The sequence below is a fragment of the Pongo pygmaeus genome, chromosome 1 (assembly GCF_028885625.2).
Source record: "Pongo pygmaeus isolate AG05252 chromosome 1, NHGRI_mPonPyg2-v2.0_pri, whole genome shotgun sequence".
NCBI lineage: Eukaryota > Metazoa > Chordata > Mammalia > Primates > Hominidae > Pongo > Pongo pygmaeus.
The window spans coordinates 175,335,977-175,351,161 of NC_072373.2; the positions used below are offsets into that span (position 1 = coordinate 175,335,977).

Consider the following 15,185-nt stretch of genomic DNA (forward strand, 5'->3'; position numbering starts at 1 on the left):
GTAGTGGAGGGAGGGATTCAGAAATGTCTTCCCTAAACACCCCACCTTTTTTTAAGAGACAGAGAGAGATACTGGCTCTGGAGAAAATGTGACTCGGCGGTAGAATCATGCCCTTGACTCTGAAATCTAGGAACTGAAACTAAGCTTTTCTTTTAATTATTGCTATGGTACCAATCTTTCTCTGGAAGGTAAAATGGATAATTCTGTTTTTGCTCTTCAAAGCATAAGTCCATCTGAATCTGAGACTGGATTGTATCAATCAGACTTTCCTTTTGTTCTTATGGTGGTTTACCTCAAATTAATCCTGTTATAAATGTCTGTCTTATGTTCTTTTTCTTCATGTAATTTTATCTTTCCTCTAACCAGTTAAAAAGCCTTCATCAGTTACTGGAGGTACTACTTGCTCTGTTGGACAAAGACATCCCAGAAAATTGTAAAAACTGTGCCCAGTACTTTTTCCTGTTCAACACTTTTGTACAAAAGGTAAATAATTTTTTTCCTAATATCTTTTCCTAATACAGAAGATTTATACTCTAAAAAACTTTTAGACTGGTTAGTAAAGTTCTATATGGTACATTTTTTATGATGTTTCTTCCTAAAAATCTTGTGAATTATATTACTTGTAAGAATTCTGATGAGGTGGGTATAGTTACTCATTGATAGCAGTAGAAGTCTGCATTAAAACTAGGGGTTGTTTAGTAGTTATTGTGAAGCAATGTGAGGCTCAGGAGTTTTTTTAATTAGATTTTAACAAGTACTTTCTATATGGAAATAATATTCTTAAAAAATATATTGACTCCTTAAAACTTTCCATTTAGCTGTGTTTTTAAAACCAATTTTTGTCTGGATAGAAATATAATTTGTTATTCTCAATATCTTGTGACAGCAAGGAATTAGGGCTGGAGATCTTCTTCTGAGGCATTCAGCTCTGCGGCACATGATCAGCTTCCTCCTAGGGGCCAGTCGGCAAAATAATCAGGTAAGGACTACTTTTATATCCCTAGTGGAATGGCTATGGTTTTCATAGCCACTGTGTTTCTTTTTGTAGGTGATAAATGTTTTTAATTTCGTAAAAGTCTAAGTACTACTACGATAGAGACTTGAAAATTCTTTGGAGTTAAATTATTTTTACAACTTCTTCATAGAATTTAGTCTAATAACCCATGGAAATTACTAACTAGTGACAAAGTCATAAGAGGGAAAGATGGATTCTGACTGGGGAGGGGGTTTCAAAAACCTTTAAGGAATAGGTGGTATTGGGGTTTTCTACTTTCTCTCTGGGGCTGTGAACAAGGCTGTCTTGGTGGTGGTTCTTTTAAGTCAGATGCTGAAAACACAGCCAGAATCCAAATGCAAAGTTGTGCTGTTATAAACTGAATGATAGTGCAGATATAATACTCTTGTTCAAATAAAAAGGAAGTTGTTTGGGCTTTTTTGTTTGTTGTTTGTTTGAGACAAGGTTTTACTCTGTCACCAGGTTTGCTGTCACCCAGATTGGAGCACAGTGGTGTAGTCAGGGGTCACTGCAGCCTAGACCTTCTGGGTTTAAGTGATCCTCCCTCCTCAGCCCCCTGGTAGCTGGGACTACAGGCACATGCCACCATGCCTGGCTAACTTTGTATTTTGTATAGAAACAGGATTTCACCATGTTGCCCAAACTGGTCTCAAACTCCTGGGCTCAAGTGATCTGCCCACCTCAGCATACCGAGGTTGTTTTGTTAGAATAGTGTTGAATATGTCCAAAACCAACTCTCCTGTTTGAAATTGCTTTATTGCAGTGTTTCTCCCATCCATTGTATTTCTTTTATTTGATAGATTCAAAATACATGAAATGCTAATGTGCAGTGGTAATAAGTACTATTTATGGAGTACTTATTATGTACTCGATACGACTGGTCACTTTATGGTCGTATACTTTTGATACTCACATTTCAGCAAAATTAAGCAGCTTCATCTCCATTCTCAGGCAAGGAGTAAAGCTCAGAGATGTTAAGTAAGTTGTCCAGGGTCACAAAGCTAATGCATTGGTGGAGCAGGGATTCAGACCCAGCTCTGCTGGTGTCAAAGCCAGAGCCTTTTCGCCTGTGTGTAAACACATTACACAGGCATTTTTCCTTTCCTGCTAAGGGAGACAGATTTTCGGCTTAGGCTTCCTCTCAGCTTTCTCTTTAGTGTTAAAAAACAAGTACTGACAGCATCACGTGCTCTGTGTGTGGATACTATGTTGAGATTTACAATATCCCTTTTCCACTTCAAGCTCTTCCATATCCAAGGCCCCATTGTCACTAGCAATTGATTTAAATTCACTATAATTCAGCTGCATATATAATTAATATTATTTTGCATTTATGGAGCACATTTCTACTTTTGAAAACATTTTCACTTTTAATATTTCATTTGGTCCTCAAAATCACAAAGTAGGCAGAATAGGGAGGTGGCAGGTAGCCTTACCTCTGCCAGTACATGAAGAACTCAAGATACTGTTGTAGTGAAGAACTCACATTATACGGCACAGTGAGTGGTAGAGGCAGGGCCAGACCTGCAGATCTCCAGCCTCAGAGTTTTTCCCATTATACTGAGGCACGTTGTAAGCACTCAGTACCTACAGTGAATCCATAAAGGGACTGGTTTTAGAATATGAGTTAATATAACCTTTTGAGCTGGCTTAAAACCTGTGATTTTTTTGTACCTTGACCTCTTCTATCAAGCGCTGAGAAATAATTAAAGCCCAGAATATTATGAACCAGCAAACCCTGTCCCTTCCTCTTCATATTATTTCAGACGACAACACTAACAGCCACTTTATCTTCCCTGATGACAGATACGTCGATGGAGTTCAGCACAAGCACGAGAATTTGGGAATCTTCACAATACAGTGGCGTTACTTGTTTTGCATTCAGATGTCTCATCCCAAAGGAATGTTGGTAAGCTTAACATATCTTAGAATGAAGAGATACTGAATTTGTCTAGCTTGGGGAGTAATTATATTAGCAATTAAATGAATGTCTCTTGTTTCTCATTCGACTACTTGCTAGTCGAAGTGCACTTAAAATTTTTGTTTTAATTCATGTTAAACTTTATAATATTTTACTAGTTTGCCATAAGAGAAAGTGAGTCATCATTTATTTGGGGGAGGTGAGAGGGTATATAAGTATTTTTTTTTAAAACAACTCTTTAGGATTAAAAGCTAATTCAGAGCTCATTTATCACCTTAATTTGAACCGCTACTGTGTGGAAAATAGCCATGGTGTGGGCTGGAGTCTCCTAGTTTTGTGAACCTGACCGTTCTGATCTTCAGTGCAGAATGAAAATACTAAAAACATAATTCCCCAGGTATAATGAGATAATGAGATAAAGTACTTTGTAAAAACAAAGGGGATGCAGATACAAATTACATCATTGAAATATATTTGAATGTAAGATATAGTTGGTAGTATTTTCCATTTTGCCTCCCAGAACTAATAACACAGTCATCATTCAGTACAGCAAAACCACAAATTGTCCTATATGATTACCCAGTGTCCTAACCTATGTGTGTACTGTTTTTATACTCTTCCTGGGCCTTGTCATGATAGTGACAACAACCGTAGTAATAATACAACAAACCAGCTTTTCAGTGTTTTCTGTGTGCTGTGCTTTAAATTGATTGTGTTTAAAGCACACAGTGCTTTAAACTTACTGTGTTTGATCCCCATAACAAACCTATGAGGAGTATTCATCCTGTCTATGGATGCAAAAACTAAGGCACAGAAAGGTTTAGTAACCTCCACAAGGTTGTACAGCTAAGTTAGTGGCTTAGAAGCCAAGGCATGAATGCAAACTCAGACCCAGAAGCTGCTAGGAAGATCTAATGGCGGGAAACTAAATAAAAACACAGAGCATCCTTCTGATAGAGAAATGCTTATTGACTCTCTAAAGGGACATTGGAGGAACACTCGGATGGTTGTGTTATAAGGCAGAGTCTGCTTACTAAATTCCAACTCATCTAAAAAGACAAAGCTACCTAATTTTGTGAGTTCAGACAATTTTGTAACGAAAGTTGAAGTATGCATTCTGGTTTTTCTAGCAAATGAAATAACTCCTTCCATATGGGTTGATTCTGCTTAGCATAGGTGGTGTTAGCCATTATTTGAGAACAGTTGTTTGAGGAACAGAAGTGTCTTCTCCACTGTATCTTCAGTGGCAGCTTTCGGCAGTATTTCATAAACTATTTTTATTTTTACCTCTTCGAAAGATTATCGAGTGGGAATCACTAGGTATCCCCTAGGCTGTGAGGGATCTGCTTGTGTGAGTACTCAGTGTGTTTGTGAGTACTCAGTGTGTGTGTGAGTACTCAGTGTGTGCGTGAGTACTCAGTGTGTGCGAGTACTCTGTGTGTGTGCGAGTACTGTGTGTGAGTGCTGTGTGTGCGAGTACTGTGTGTGAGTGCTCTGTGTGCGAGTACTGTGTGTGCAGGTACTCTGTGAGTACTCAGTGTGTGAGTACTCTGTGTGTGTGTGAGTACTCTCTGTGTGTGTGAGTACTCTCTGTGTGTGTGAGTACTCAGTGTGTGTGCGAGTCTTGAAGGAGGCACATTTTCTTATGGATGTGTATTTTGTAGAGTAACACCAGGTGAGACAGGTTCTGTTTTGTTTCTTTGATCTCCTAAAGCTCCGGGCATATTTAAGCAACGACCACCCATTAGCATTGCTCCCTCAAGCCCTCTGCTGCCCCTCCATGAGGAGGTAGAAGCCTTGTTGTTCATGTCTGAAGGGAAACCTTACCTGTTAGAGGTATGTACTTGTTATTCTAAAGCCATTTTTTTCCCTCCTATTTGAGGAAAATTGCTTTTTGTTACTAGTTATGTTTGGCATGAAGAGTATTGTTAAGAGAAGAAATGGTTCTTTCAAATTAAGTTTTCTTGTATGTCAAAAAGAAATAATTAGTGGAAGAGAATATTATTAGTCTTCTCTTCAGCCAAGGTCCAGACCTCCAGGTCCAGCCCAGCCAGCTACCCATCAGGGCCCCAGAGGGAAGTAAATGGCACTTCATCCATCAAAATCATTTCGTTAATTGTAGAGGGTTTCGTCCCCAGTCTCTTTTGTGTGTTCCTGGTCCTGGAATACTACAACTCTGAACCACGTGTGTTGTTAAACCTCAGGAGTGTGGGTGGGCTGCTCTCAGCTCTCCATCGTGGCGCCTGTGTGGCTCATCCTCAATCCAACCGTCCTCTTCCAGCAGAGCCACCCCCAGCTGTGGACTCCATCTTCCAGTCCTTCTTCCCTACCTGATTTACAGATATGTGAATCTATGAACAGTATAATTCTGGTTTCTTTTTTTAAATTAAATCAACAGTGTTGTGCTATTTAATACATATCTTTTTTTTTTTTTTTTTTTTTTGCTTAATATTTTTTGGATCTGTTTGTGATTATTTTAATTGTAGGAGCTTTTGCCTTTGAAAAACTGATGGAAACGACTCCTGAAAAAGTGCACATATGCACAAAATTGTGTAAAATTTCAGACAGGCTTAGACACCCTGAAGTCTATCTATAGACTTCTAACAAACAGTTAAGAAACCCTGTTTTCAGGCAGTGTTAATTATCTTAAAATCTGGGTAGATTTCAGTTAAAGGCAGCAACAACAGATGGACTGTTAACTGTGACATGAGAAGAGCTGACTGTGTTATGTCCTCCCACCAGGTAATGTTTGCTTTGCGGGAGCTGACAGGCTCACTCTTGGCACTCATTGAGATGGTAGTGTACTGCTGTTTCTGTAATGAGCATTTTTCCTTCACAATGCTGCATTTCATTAAGGTAAGACCTCAGTTAAACGAGTGATAGCCAGATAGCCTTTAGGTGAGACTCTAGGAGAGCATCTGTTTGCTCCAAGGCAGTATGCTTGTTTTCATAGCCTAAGTTGTTTTTCCTAATCATTCTAGTATAGGCTCATTTTTATTCATTTTTAATCTTTAATTTTTAATTACATGGATTAATTACTACACTCTCTTTGGGAAAAATTTAAGCCTAGAAATGAGGCCAAAAGAAAAAATATAGGCCAGGAAAATAATAAATACATAAATAAGAAATGAGACCAAAGTCTACTGTGGTCATCACCAGTCATCTTTGCTCACTCTACCCCAGGGACCAACACTGTTACATTGATATTTCCTTCCAGGCCTCTTTATATGAATTTCCACTATGTATATATTAGGTTCTGCCCACAGAATTTCTGCATGCCTTCTTTTCTGCACCAGTATTTATAGTGGTGATATATGTAGTGTTAACAAGAAGCAGGCGATTAGTGGATTATGTCTTTAGGCTCTCTTACTACAATATGTTTTGCCCTCAGCCTTTTCTCTACAGACCTATATCAGAGGAGATAAAGTTCCTCTCTTTGCTATTTACTAATTACATGACCTTGGGCAGTTTCTTCCTCTACGACTGACTTCACGGGTTGTGAGGATTCAGTGAGGTGGTATAATACGTGAAGTGCTCACTTAGTACTGTACCTGGCCTCTTGGAAGTGTGATATTTTAACACAATGTCCTTTCCCACTTTTATACATATAAATTTTATTAAAACGGCTGAAGGAGTGTGTTTTATGAATTTTGCCTTCTTCACTTAGTATATCTTGGCACATTTTTCTATTTTATAAACTGACTTTTTATGTACTTTGTTCATAGCATCCTTAACTCAGAGTATTCCCATTTGTATTCTTGTAGCTCTACCAGCATCTTCTGGAAAACAAACTAGGATATGGACATATATAAAATCGGATCTGTTTAGTGACTTGAAATCTCCCTTTCTCTTTCTTCTCTTTTCTCCTTCCTAATTTCATAGTAAAGTATCACAGTGATGCAGCTGGAAGAACCTTAGAGGTCGTTTATTTCAGTTCCCAGACTTAGCATTTGAGGAAACTAAGGCCTAGAAAGGGATATTGACTTGTCTAAGGTCAGCCAGATGGTGATAGAGCTAGAATGTGGATTCAGCATTGTTAATTGCCATTCCAATATGCTTTCCACTGAAATTTTTATGCTTTTAAAAAATATTTCAGAACCAACTAGAAACAGCTCCACCTCATGAGTTAAAGAATACGTTCCAACTACTTCATGAAATATTGGTAAGTCATAACTGTTCTGACTCACTTTTATTTAGGAATGTATTAGTCAACAAGTGTTTATAAATAAAAAATTATATGTCTTTTTATTGTTTCTCCATTCATTTGGTCTGCATTTATTGAGACCTAATCTTCATGTCAGTCACGTGTCTAATGCATTTGGTTTAGAGGCGAGCAGTAATAAAACTACCTCCTAGGAGCTCACAGTTGAGTGAGGGAGCAAGACAAGTACACAAACAACTGTAGTGCAGGGGACTGAAGGGGAGTGATAGCGATGGTTAACCCCTGCCAGGGCCTTACAGTGGAGAAGGCATCGTGTTAGCGCAAGTGATATTAGGTTTAAACTTCACAGTCACCCTCAGAGGTACATTTCTGGCTTTATAGTTTATCAAATCTTAGATACTATTGATTGTATGTACGTACTATGAAAAATATTTTTAAGAGCCATGAAACTGAAATGTAATCAATTGCAGAATTCTTTCCAGTCTCAGAATTGTGAAGAGCAGGGGGAAAAAAATCCTCTGGCAGTTGTATTGAAGGATGGAGTAAAGAAGGATGCAAGATTGGGAACTAGAAGACCATTTAGGAGTCTGGGAATATTCTGAGTATGAAATAATAAGGCCTGTGGTGGGGCAAGGGACAGACAGATCAAGAGGTATTGTGGAAAGAGAATCATTGGAATTTGGTGACTGGTTATGAGTTAATGAGTGTGGTCCAGAGGTTCCTTAGAGAGTGAGGGCCTGAGTTCCCTTTGGATTCTTGATACTTCATAGAGGCGTTGGCACAGAATAATCATTTAATAAAGAGTTTTGAGTAAGAAAAGACATCATAGATGCCATTTGTTAAAAGCTTATTTTTCAAGTTCTTTACTTCCTTTTGGTCCTAGTGCTTTTACAAACTTTGGCAGATTATTGCTCCTTAGGGGTAGGACTGTGTATTGTTCATCTATCAACAACAAACCCATATAGTTTTTATACCATGCACAGTTCAGTACTAAGAACTAGAAATACAGCTATGATAGCAAAACTTCAATACATTTTTACTAAGCAAGTTAGAACATAAACCTCTTATCCTTAGGATCATAAAGTATATGTCCTCATAACCCACAGAGAACTATAGATCTAGTTGATAGCAACACATAGATAGGAAATGAATAGATCTTTAAGTATAACTTAATAGTTTTTTCTCTTAGTTTTAAGATATATTTGAGATATGTGGCAGCGATGTAATATTTGTTTGTATTGGGGTTTTTTTTTGTTTTGCTTTCTTTTTTTCAAGACAGAGTCTCCCTCTGTTGCCCAGGCTGGAGTGCAGTGGCGCCCAGGCTGGAGCCACAGTCGTAGCTCACCGTAGCCTCAAACTCCTGGGCACAAGTGATCCTTTTGCCTCAGCCTCCTGAATAGCTGGGACTACAGGCACATGTCACTGTGCCCAACCACTTTCTTTTTTTATTTTTTTATTTTTTAGAGATGGGATCTTGCTTTGTTGCCCAGGCTAGTTCAGAACTCCCGGCCTCAAATGATCCTCCTGCCTTGGCCTCGCAAAGTGCTGAGATCACAGGCATGAGCCACCATGCCCGTCCTGTATTGGTTTTGTTGTTGTTGTTGTTGTTGTTGTCAAACACTAAATTAATCTCTTGGGTAGAATTATAAAGAAAGCACACGTGGCTATGACAAATTCCTTCTTTTATTTACTAATTTTTGTTTCTTCCTTTCCCAGGTTATTGAAGATCCCATACAAGTAGAGCGAGTCAAATTTGTGTTTGAGACAGAAAATGGATTACTAGGCAAGTATGCCTGGTCTTATGCACAAATGTCTATAGTAAATATGTGGATAATCTATTGTTCTGGCCAGTTCTGCCTCCTGCTACTCTCGGTGGGATCTACAGTGACTGATACAGTAGAAGTCTGGTCAGGGCCACTGGGCTCCCTCATTCTGGTCAGAAAAATTAAAACCCAGGGATCTTCTCACCCTACACATTTCTCCTCTTTTAGTCAGGAAGGGGTAGCTTGGGATTCTTTTACCAGATTAGGTAAGATTCAGGGGTGCTGTGAATTTTTTTCAACAAGCTAACGGCCACTCCCTGATGCAAGAAATCTTTCATTCTACTCTGTAGCCACTGGGGAGAGAAAAACCAAAACCTGAGACTCAAGATGTTGTCAGGCTCATGAAATGTGAATGTCTTTTTACCTATAGTACAAGCGTAACCATGTTTTCACAGTCTACTCTTAAGTTGTTTGGGCAGGGCTTTCTTTTTCAGAAGGCTAAATTGGCTTTCCTGAGCTATTTATTAGAAAAAGTTTAGTTAAGAATAATTTCAGCCAGCTCCCACCATTTACCTGTATTTCCACTTAATCTGAATCATTTTAGATTTTGCTGTGTATTAAGAGATTTAGGGCCTTTTTCTGTTGTAGAAAGAAGATTTAAGCTAAAAAGTTTTGTAGCTTCAGCTTTTCAGGCCACCCTTTGGAATGCTGTACTCTAGTCAGAGCCACACACAGGCCGTCTGGAACTTAAAAACTATAAACTCCTCAAGAGCAGGACCAAGTATTATTTTTTTTATTTTTATTTATTGATTGATTTTTTTTTTTTTTTTTTTTTTTGAGACAGAGTCTCACTTTGTCTTCCAGGCTAGAGTGCAGTGGCATGATCTCAGCTCACTGCAACCTCTGCCCCCCAAGCTCAAGTGATCTCCCATCTCAGCCTCCCAAGTAGGTAGGATTATGGGCACACGCCACTAGCCCAGCTAATTTTTGCATTTTTTTGTAGAGACAGACTTTCATCATGTTGCTCAGGCTGGTCTCAAACTCCTGACCTCAAGTGATCCACCTGCCTTTGCCTCCCAAAGTGCAGGGATTACAGGCATGAGCCACCATGCCCGGCCTATTTATGTTTAAATCCCTAAAACATAGAGCAGGTGATAATTGCTGAACTGACCCTAGTATCATAAAATTTCATTTATCGAACTAAAAGTATTAGAACTACTCTCAGTAATATGATATGTGGAAAAGTCTCTAGGTGAATAATCAGGCAGTAAAAAGTTTTGTTCCTGTTCAGTTCTCCTAAAAGTCAAACTTGCAGCACCATGTATGTTTTTTGTTGTGGTTTTTTTTTTAACATAGTTAAAGTAGTGTTTCTACCCATTAGAATTTAGGGATTCTGTTGAGTCAGGCACCACCATGCTTTTAGTTAAGTTGTTCCTTATCTGTTTATTAAAATAGTTTGTCAATTTTTGGAACAAGAGAGCTTGTTGTTACTTGGAGCCATTTTCAGTTTAGTCTTTTATTGTTAAAATGTCCTTTTCTCTTCCTTCAGCTTTGATGCACCACAGTAATCATGTGGACAGTAGTCGCTGCTATCAGTGTGTCAAATTTCTTGTCACTCTTGCTCAAAAGTAAGTATTGAATTAAAATGCAGGGAGGAAATGGTGTTTTAATTACAAGTCACATATGAGCAGAAGGGAAACATGTGCCCGGTTTTGATACCTGGAGAATCTGACTCAGTCAGGGCCTGCTTGCTTGGAAGGTACAGAAACCTATTTGCATGATCTCAAAAAAATATGAGAGGAAGTATTAAAAGAGTAGCAGATCTTTATAGAGTCCCAGAAAAACTCACCCATCAGGCCTTATGTCAGAAAGGCAGGAATCAGGGCAGATATGGAGGCTTTAAGAGCAAGAGTTCACGAGCTTTCACTCAAGGTCTCTCATTAATGTAACCCAGCTACCAGCTCTTCAGGCTCTAGGTCCCTAACCTCAGAATAGCCTTTCAAATCATGTCACCTGTAGCTCCTGAGCACTTGTGAACCCAGGCAGTATGTCAAGAACCTTGCCTATATTATCTTATTTCATCTTTGTAACAACTTCATGAGGTTAGTACAGTTGTGAGTCATATATCATGGGTAGTTTAAGTGACATGCCTAGAATCATAGAGTGAAAACTTGAACACAGGCTGATTGACTGCAAAATGAAGGTTCTTTTTTTTTTCAATTGTGGTGAAATGTACATAACATAAAGTTTACCATCTGAACCATTTTTAAGCGTATAGTTCAGTGACTTTAAGTACATTCACACTGATGTGCAACCATCACCACCATCCATCTCCAGAACTCTTTTTCATCTTCTGAAACTGAAACTCTGGACCTATTGAAGACTGACTCCCTATTCTACCCTTCCCCCAGCCCCTGGGGGAAGCAATTGTAATTTCTGTCTCCATGAATTTGACTACTCTAGGAACCCCATTTAAGTGGAATCACAAATATAAAGACAACTGAATTTTAATGAAACTAGCATTTACATTTCAAAAGGAAGCAGTAGGAACAAGCAAAGAAAGAATTTGGCTAATAAAAATCTCCTTGGTCATCAGGTGTCCTGCAGCTAAGGAGTACTTCAAGGAGAATTCCCACCACTGGAGCTGGGCTGTGCAGTGGCTACAGAAGAAGGTAACTGAACGTTGAATTTTTCTAGCTGTAACATAGGAATCAATAATAGCACATCTTGTCAGGAAAAATCTCTGGAACTGAATATGGAGACTGACCTTAAAGTGTTTTCAGATTTCAAACATTTCTTTGGTACAGTTTGTATCTTGTGTGCATTACATTTGTCCTAATACATATGTCTTAACTTCATAGGGGAAAAGGTAGGGATGATGATATAAGAAGCAATATTTGACTGAGGTCTTGAATCACTTTATGTGATGGAAGGTCTGGGTAGACTTGTACCCTACTTGGGATGCTTTTAAGACTCAATATCTAATGGTAGAAACTGTGAACTCATGGGGGCTTATTTGTCACCTCTGATGGCATTTTTGACATTTCATCTCAGATGTCAGAACATTATTGGACACCACAGAGTAATGTCTCTAATGAAACATCAACTGGAAAAACCTTTCAGCGAACCATTTCAGCTCAGGTGAGAGTTGTGTCTCTTGTTTTTGTGTGGTCTAAATCACTTATGGAGGATTCTTAGTGTGTTTCTCAGAAACTGCAACCTCTGAGAAGAGAGACATGAGTTGAAGATGAGAACAAAGCAGAAGAAACAATCGGATTTCTATGAAAAGAAAACAGATTGGTGTACACATATGCAAATATGTGCAGATTATTTGTCTAGAAGGAAAGTCATACAGGTTGGGCAGTCTGGTCACAAAAAGGGACAGGGGTTGAGGGGGTTCTGGTGACTGTGATGAAGGCCTCACTCTCAGGCCTCCGGTCCCACCGAAGGTCAGATGAAAGGTAGTCTTCCCTGGTGGTTGCTGCTGCCACTGAATGGGCCCTAACTTTGTCGTCTTGTGTTTGAATCTTCTGCAGGACACATTAGCGTATGCCACAGCTTTGTTGAATGAAAAAGAGCAATCAGGAAGCAGTAATGGGTCGGAGAGCAGTCCTGCCAATGAGAACGGAGACAGGCATCTACAGCAGGTATAACTGTCAGCATGTCCTTGTGTGCAAAGGGCAGCCTTGCTCTTAAGCTTTCCAAAAAGAATTTCCACAGTTGAGGAAAACAAGATGCTTCCTCTGGAATGTGAGTCCAAAGAGATACCAGCGCTGCCCTCTAGTGATCTCAGCTCAGCATATGCACTAACTGTGTGTTTACCGGGCTGAGCAGTGCTGCAGTATGAAGTGAATGGAAGGCCTCGAGGTGTCTGTGGCTGGCCACCCTGATCAACCTGCAGGTAGTCCCGATGAAGCCAGGCCACAGGTGGATTCGTTCCAGCTTGTTCACTTTATTCTGTCTTGCCAGGTTACTGAAAGTCCCTCGTTTGTTCTCACCAGCCTTCCTGGAAATGTGGACTCTTGAAAGAAAAGCTCCCATGCTCTTCAAGTATACCTGCTTGCCAGGGGAGTCCAAGAAAATTTTGACATGTATTTAAAAAAAAGAAAAAAAAACAGCTTTAATACCAATCATGGTAGTAGAAAAAGAAAATAAATATGTATTGAACACTCACTGTGTGCAAACACTGAACTAAGTGTCAATGTAATCATTATGTCTTTCCAATAGTCTGTAACTTTCCTTAACAGCAGTCTCCTCTGTGGTCCTTTCACAGTACGTGGTACAGAATAGGCCCCATTAAATGAATGTTACTGATGTAGTAGGTGTCATTATTTTTTTAAGTGTTATCTTTCGGATCCTCATAAGCAGTATGTGAGGCAGCTGTCACCCTGATTTTACAGAAAGGTAACTGCAGCCCAGCACAGTGATGTGACTTAGCCCAAGGTCACTCCACACATTACCTCATCACCTACTTCATTTGCAGAGAAAATAAAAGCTGTCACGGGAGAGCTCCTGTGGCCACTAATTCCCAAGCATCTGCACTGTTCTTGTCTCCTCTCCTGTGATAGTGGGAAGTTTGCCTCTGTCCACCCAAAGCCCCTAGCGCTCATCCCCGCCCACCTTGGCAGAGCTTTGCGTTCTAATGTGTATGTAACCCTTCAGTATCCAGAACGCTCCTCCCTGCCAGACCCTTCCCAGCGATGTCTCGGCACACTGGCTTCTCTTCTGCCCTGTCAAAGCCTCTCTTCTCCCTGTTGCCCCGCCTTCTTTCCTCTTCTTTGCAGCCAAACTTCGACTAATTCTCTAAACTTAACTTTCCCCATTTTCTTATCTCTCACTCGCTCTTCAGCCTCTTCCCCGCTAACTCCCTCTTCTTTCCAACTCAGCAGTTGGGGTGACAGGTGGCCTGCAGTTTTCAGGCCTCATCTTAGCTGGCTGCTCGGCAGCATCTGGCACTCCTGGCGCTCTTCCCGTTTGAAACACTATTCCAGGGCTTTCCTGACACTTCTCTCTCGTAGTTTTCCTCAGACCCTTCTGGCTGTTCCTTCTCTGTCTCCTTCCTAGTACCGCCTCTTCTGGACCACCAGTAAAGGTTCATGGAGTCTCTAACCTGTATCCTCCTGCCCTCACTCCATATTCTCTCTGCACCCCCCTTGGATTTCTGAACATGAACATGCAGCTCTCTTGTTCTTGAAGTTCTCCACTTGGCATACCTTAAAGACCTCAGACTCGATGTGCCCAACCCCTCCTCCCTGCGCCCACCAAAGCTGGCCCTCCGTCAGTGTTCCTTATCTCACACACAGCACCCCCATGTCATCCCGGACAGGTCCCTTTGAAAGGGTGCTCGTCCCTCTCCTCCACCTGTCATCAGCCCCTCTCTGCCTATGTCTGTAAGGATCCCCTCACCTCCACCCCTGCTTCTCTCTGGTTCACGCACTAAAACCTTTCAAAGGCTTTGTATGAGGAGAAAAGCCAGAATCCTCAACACAGTCCTGCTTGATCTAGCACCTGCGCACCTCCCCACCCCATTTTCTTTTTTTTTCTTTTTTTTTTTTTTTTTGAGATGGAGTCTTGCACTGTTGCCCAGGCTGGAGTACAGTGGTGTGACCTCAGCTCACTGCTACCTCCTTCTCCCAGGTTCCAGCAATTCTCCTTGCCTCAGCCTCCCAAGTAGCTGGGATTACAGGCATGAGCCACCGTGCCTGGCCCATTTTCTGAATTTTATTTATCAAATGTACTCTCTTCCTTCCACCTCAGGGCCCTCCTACTCACCCCCAACTCTCACTCAGCTTAGGTTGTCACTTTAGAGAGACTGTCCTTGCTCCTCCCCACCCCAGCTCCAACTAGATCAGTCCCACGGCACACGGTGAGTATTCAGAATGATTCGCCAAGTGTGTAAGCCAAAGGCCACACAGATGGTAACAGAGGTATCCTTCAGACCCAGGAATGACCCAGAGCCCATATTTGGCAGGTGCAGGGCAGGGAGGCTCACACAGTGCCCAACATGAAGCGGGCACAGTGGCCATCAATGCCTCTCCCAGCTTTATCACTGCTCTGCATTCTCACATGGGTGCAGAGTAGCACTGTGACTTTAGACAAGTCGCTGGGTGGTTTCACTGACTAAACGAGATCGTAGAAATGTACATGTTTTACATAATCATGAATTGTCAAATATTAGATGTTATAGTTATCACATTTTATTACCCTTTGATAAACATTGCATTAAGTTGCCAGATGAAGACATGTTTAAATTGCAGAACACAAGTCAGCATAGAAACCTTTTCTCTAACCATATGAACTTTAACTTCCTTTTCTTTTCTGCAG

The 15,185-nt window shown here is 40.5% G+C and overlaps 1 protein-coding gene across 6 annotated transcripts in view; it reads left to right on the forward strand.

Annotated features, from left to right (window-relative positions):
- Positions 1-15,185, forward strand: part of USP24 (ubiquitin specific peptidase 24) — a 147,414-nt gene that overhangs the window by 129,477 nt on the left and 2,752 nt on the right. For all 6 annotated transcript variants that reach the window (XM_063655252.1, XM_054485951.2, XM_063655254.1 and 3 more), the window contains 11 exons: positions 367-483; positions 887-979; positions 2,822-2,924; positions 4,651-4,772; positions 5,679-5,792; positions 7,033-7,098; positions 8,815-8,881; positions 10,411-10,489; positions 11,458-11,533; positions 11,916-12,002; positions 12,398-12,508. In XM_063655252.1, the coding sequence (XP_063511322.1) occupies positions 367-483; positions 887-979; positions 2,822-2,924; positions 4,651-4,772; positions 5,679-5,792; positions 7,033-7,098; positions 8,815-8,881; positions 10,411-10,489; positions 11,458-11,533; positions 11,916-12,002; positions 12,398-12,508 (1,035 nt within the window). The remainder of the gene's footprint in view (positions 1-366; positions 484-886; positions 980-2,821; positions 2,925-4,650; positions 4,773-5,678; positions 5,793-7,032; positions 7,099-8,814; positions 8,882-10,410; positions 10,490-11,457; positions 11,534-11,915; positions 12,003-12,397; positions 12,509-15,185) is intronic.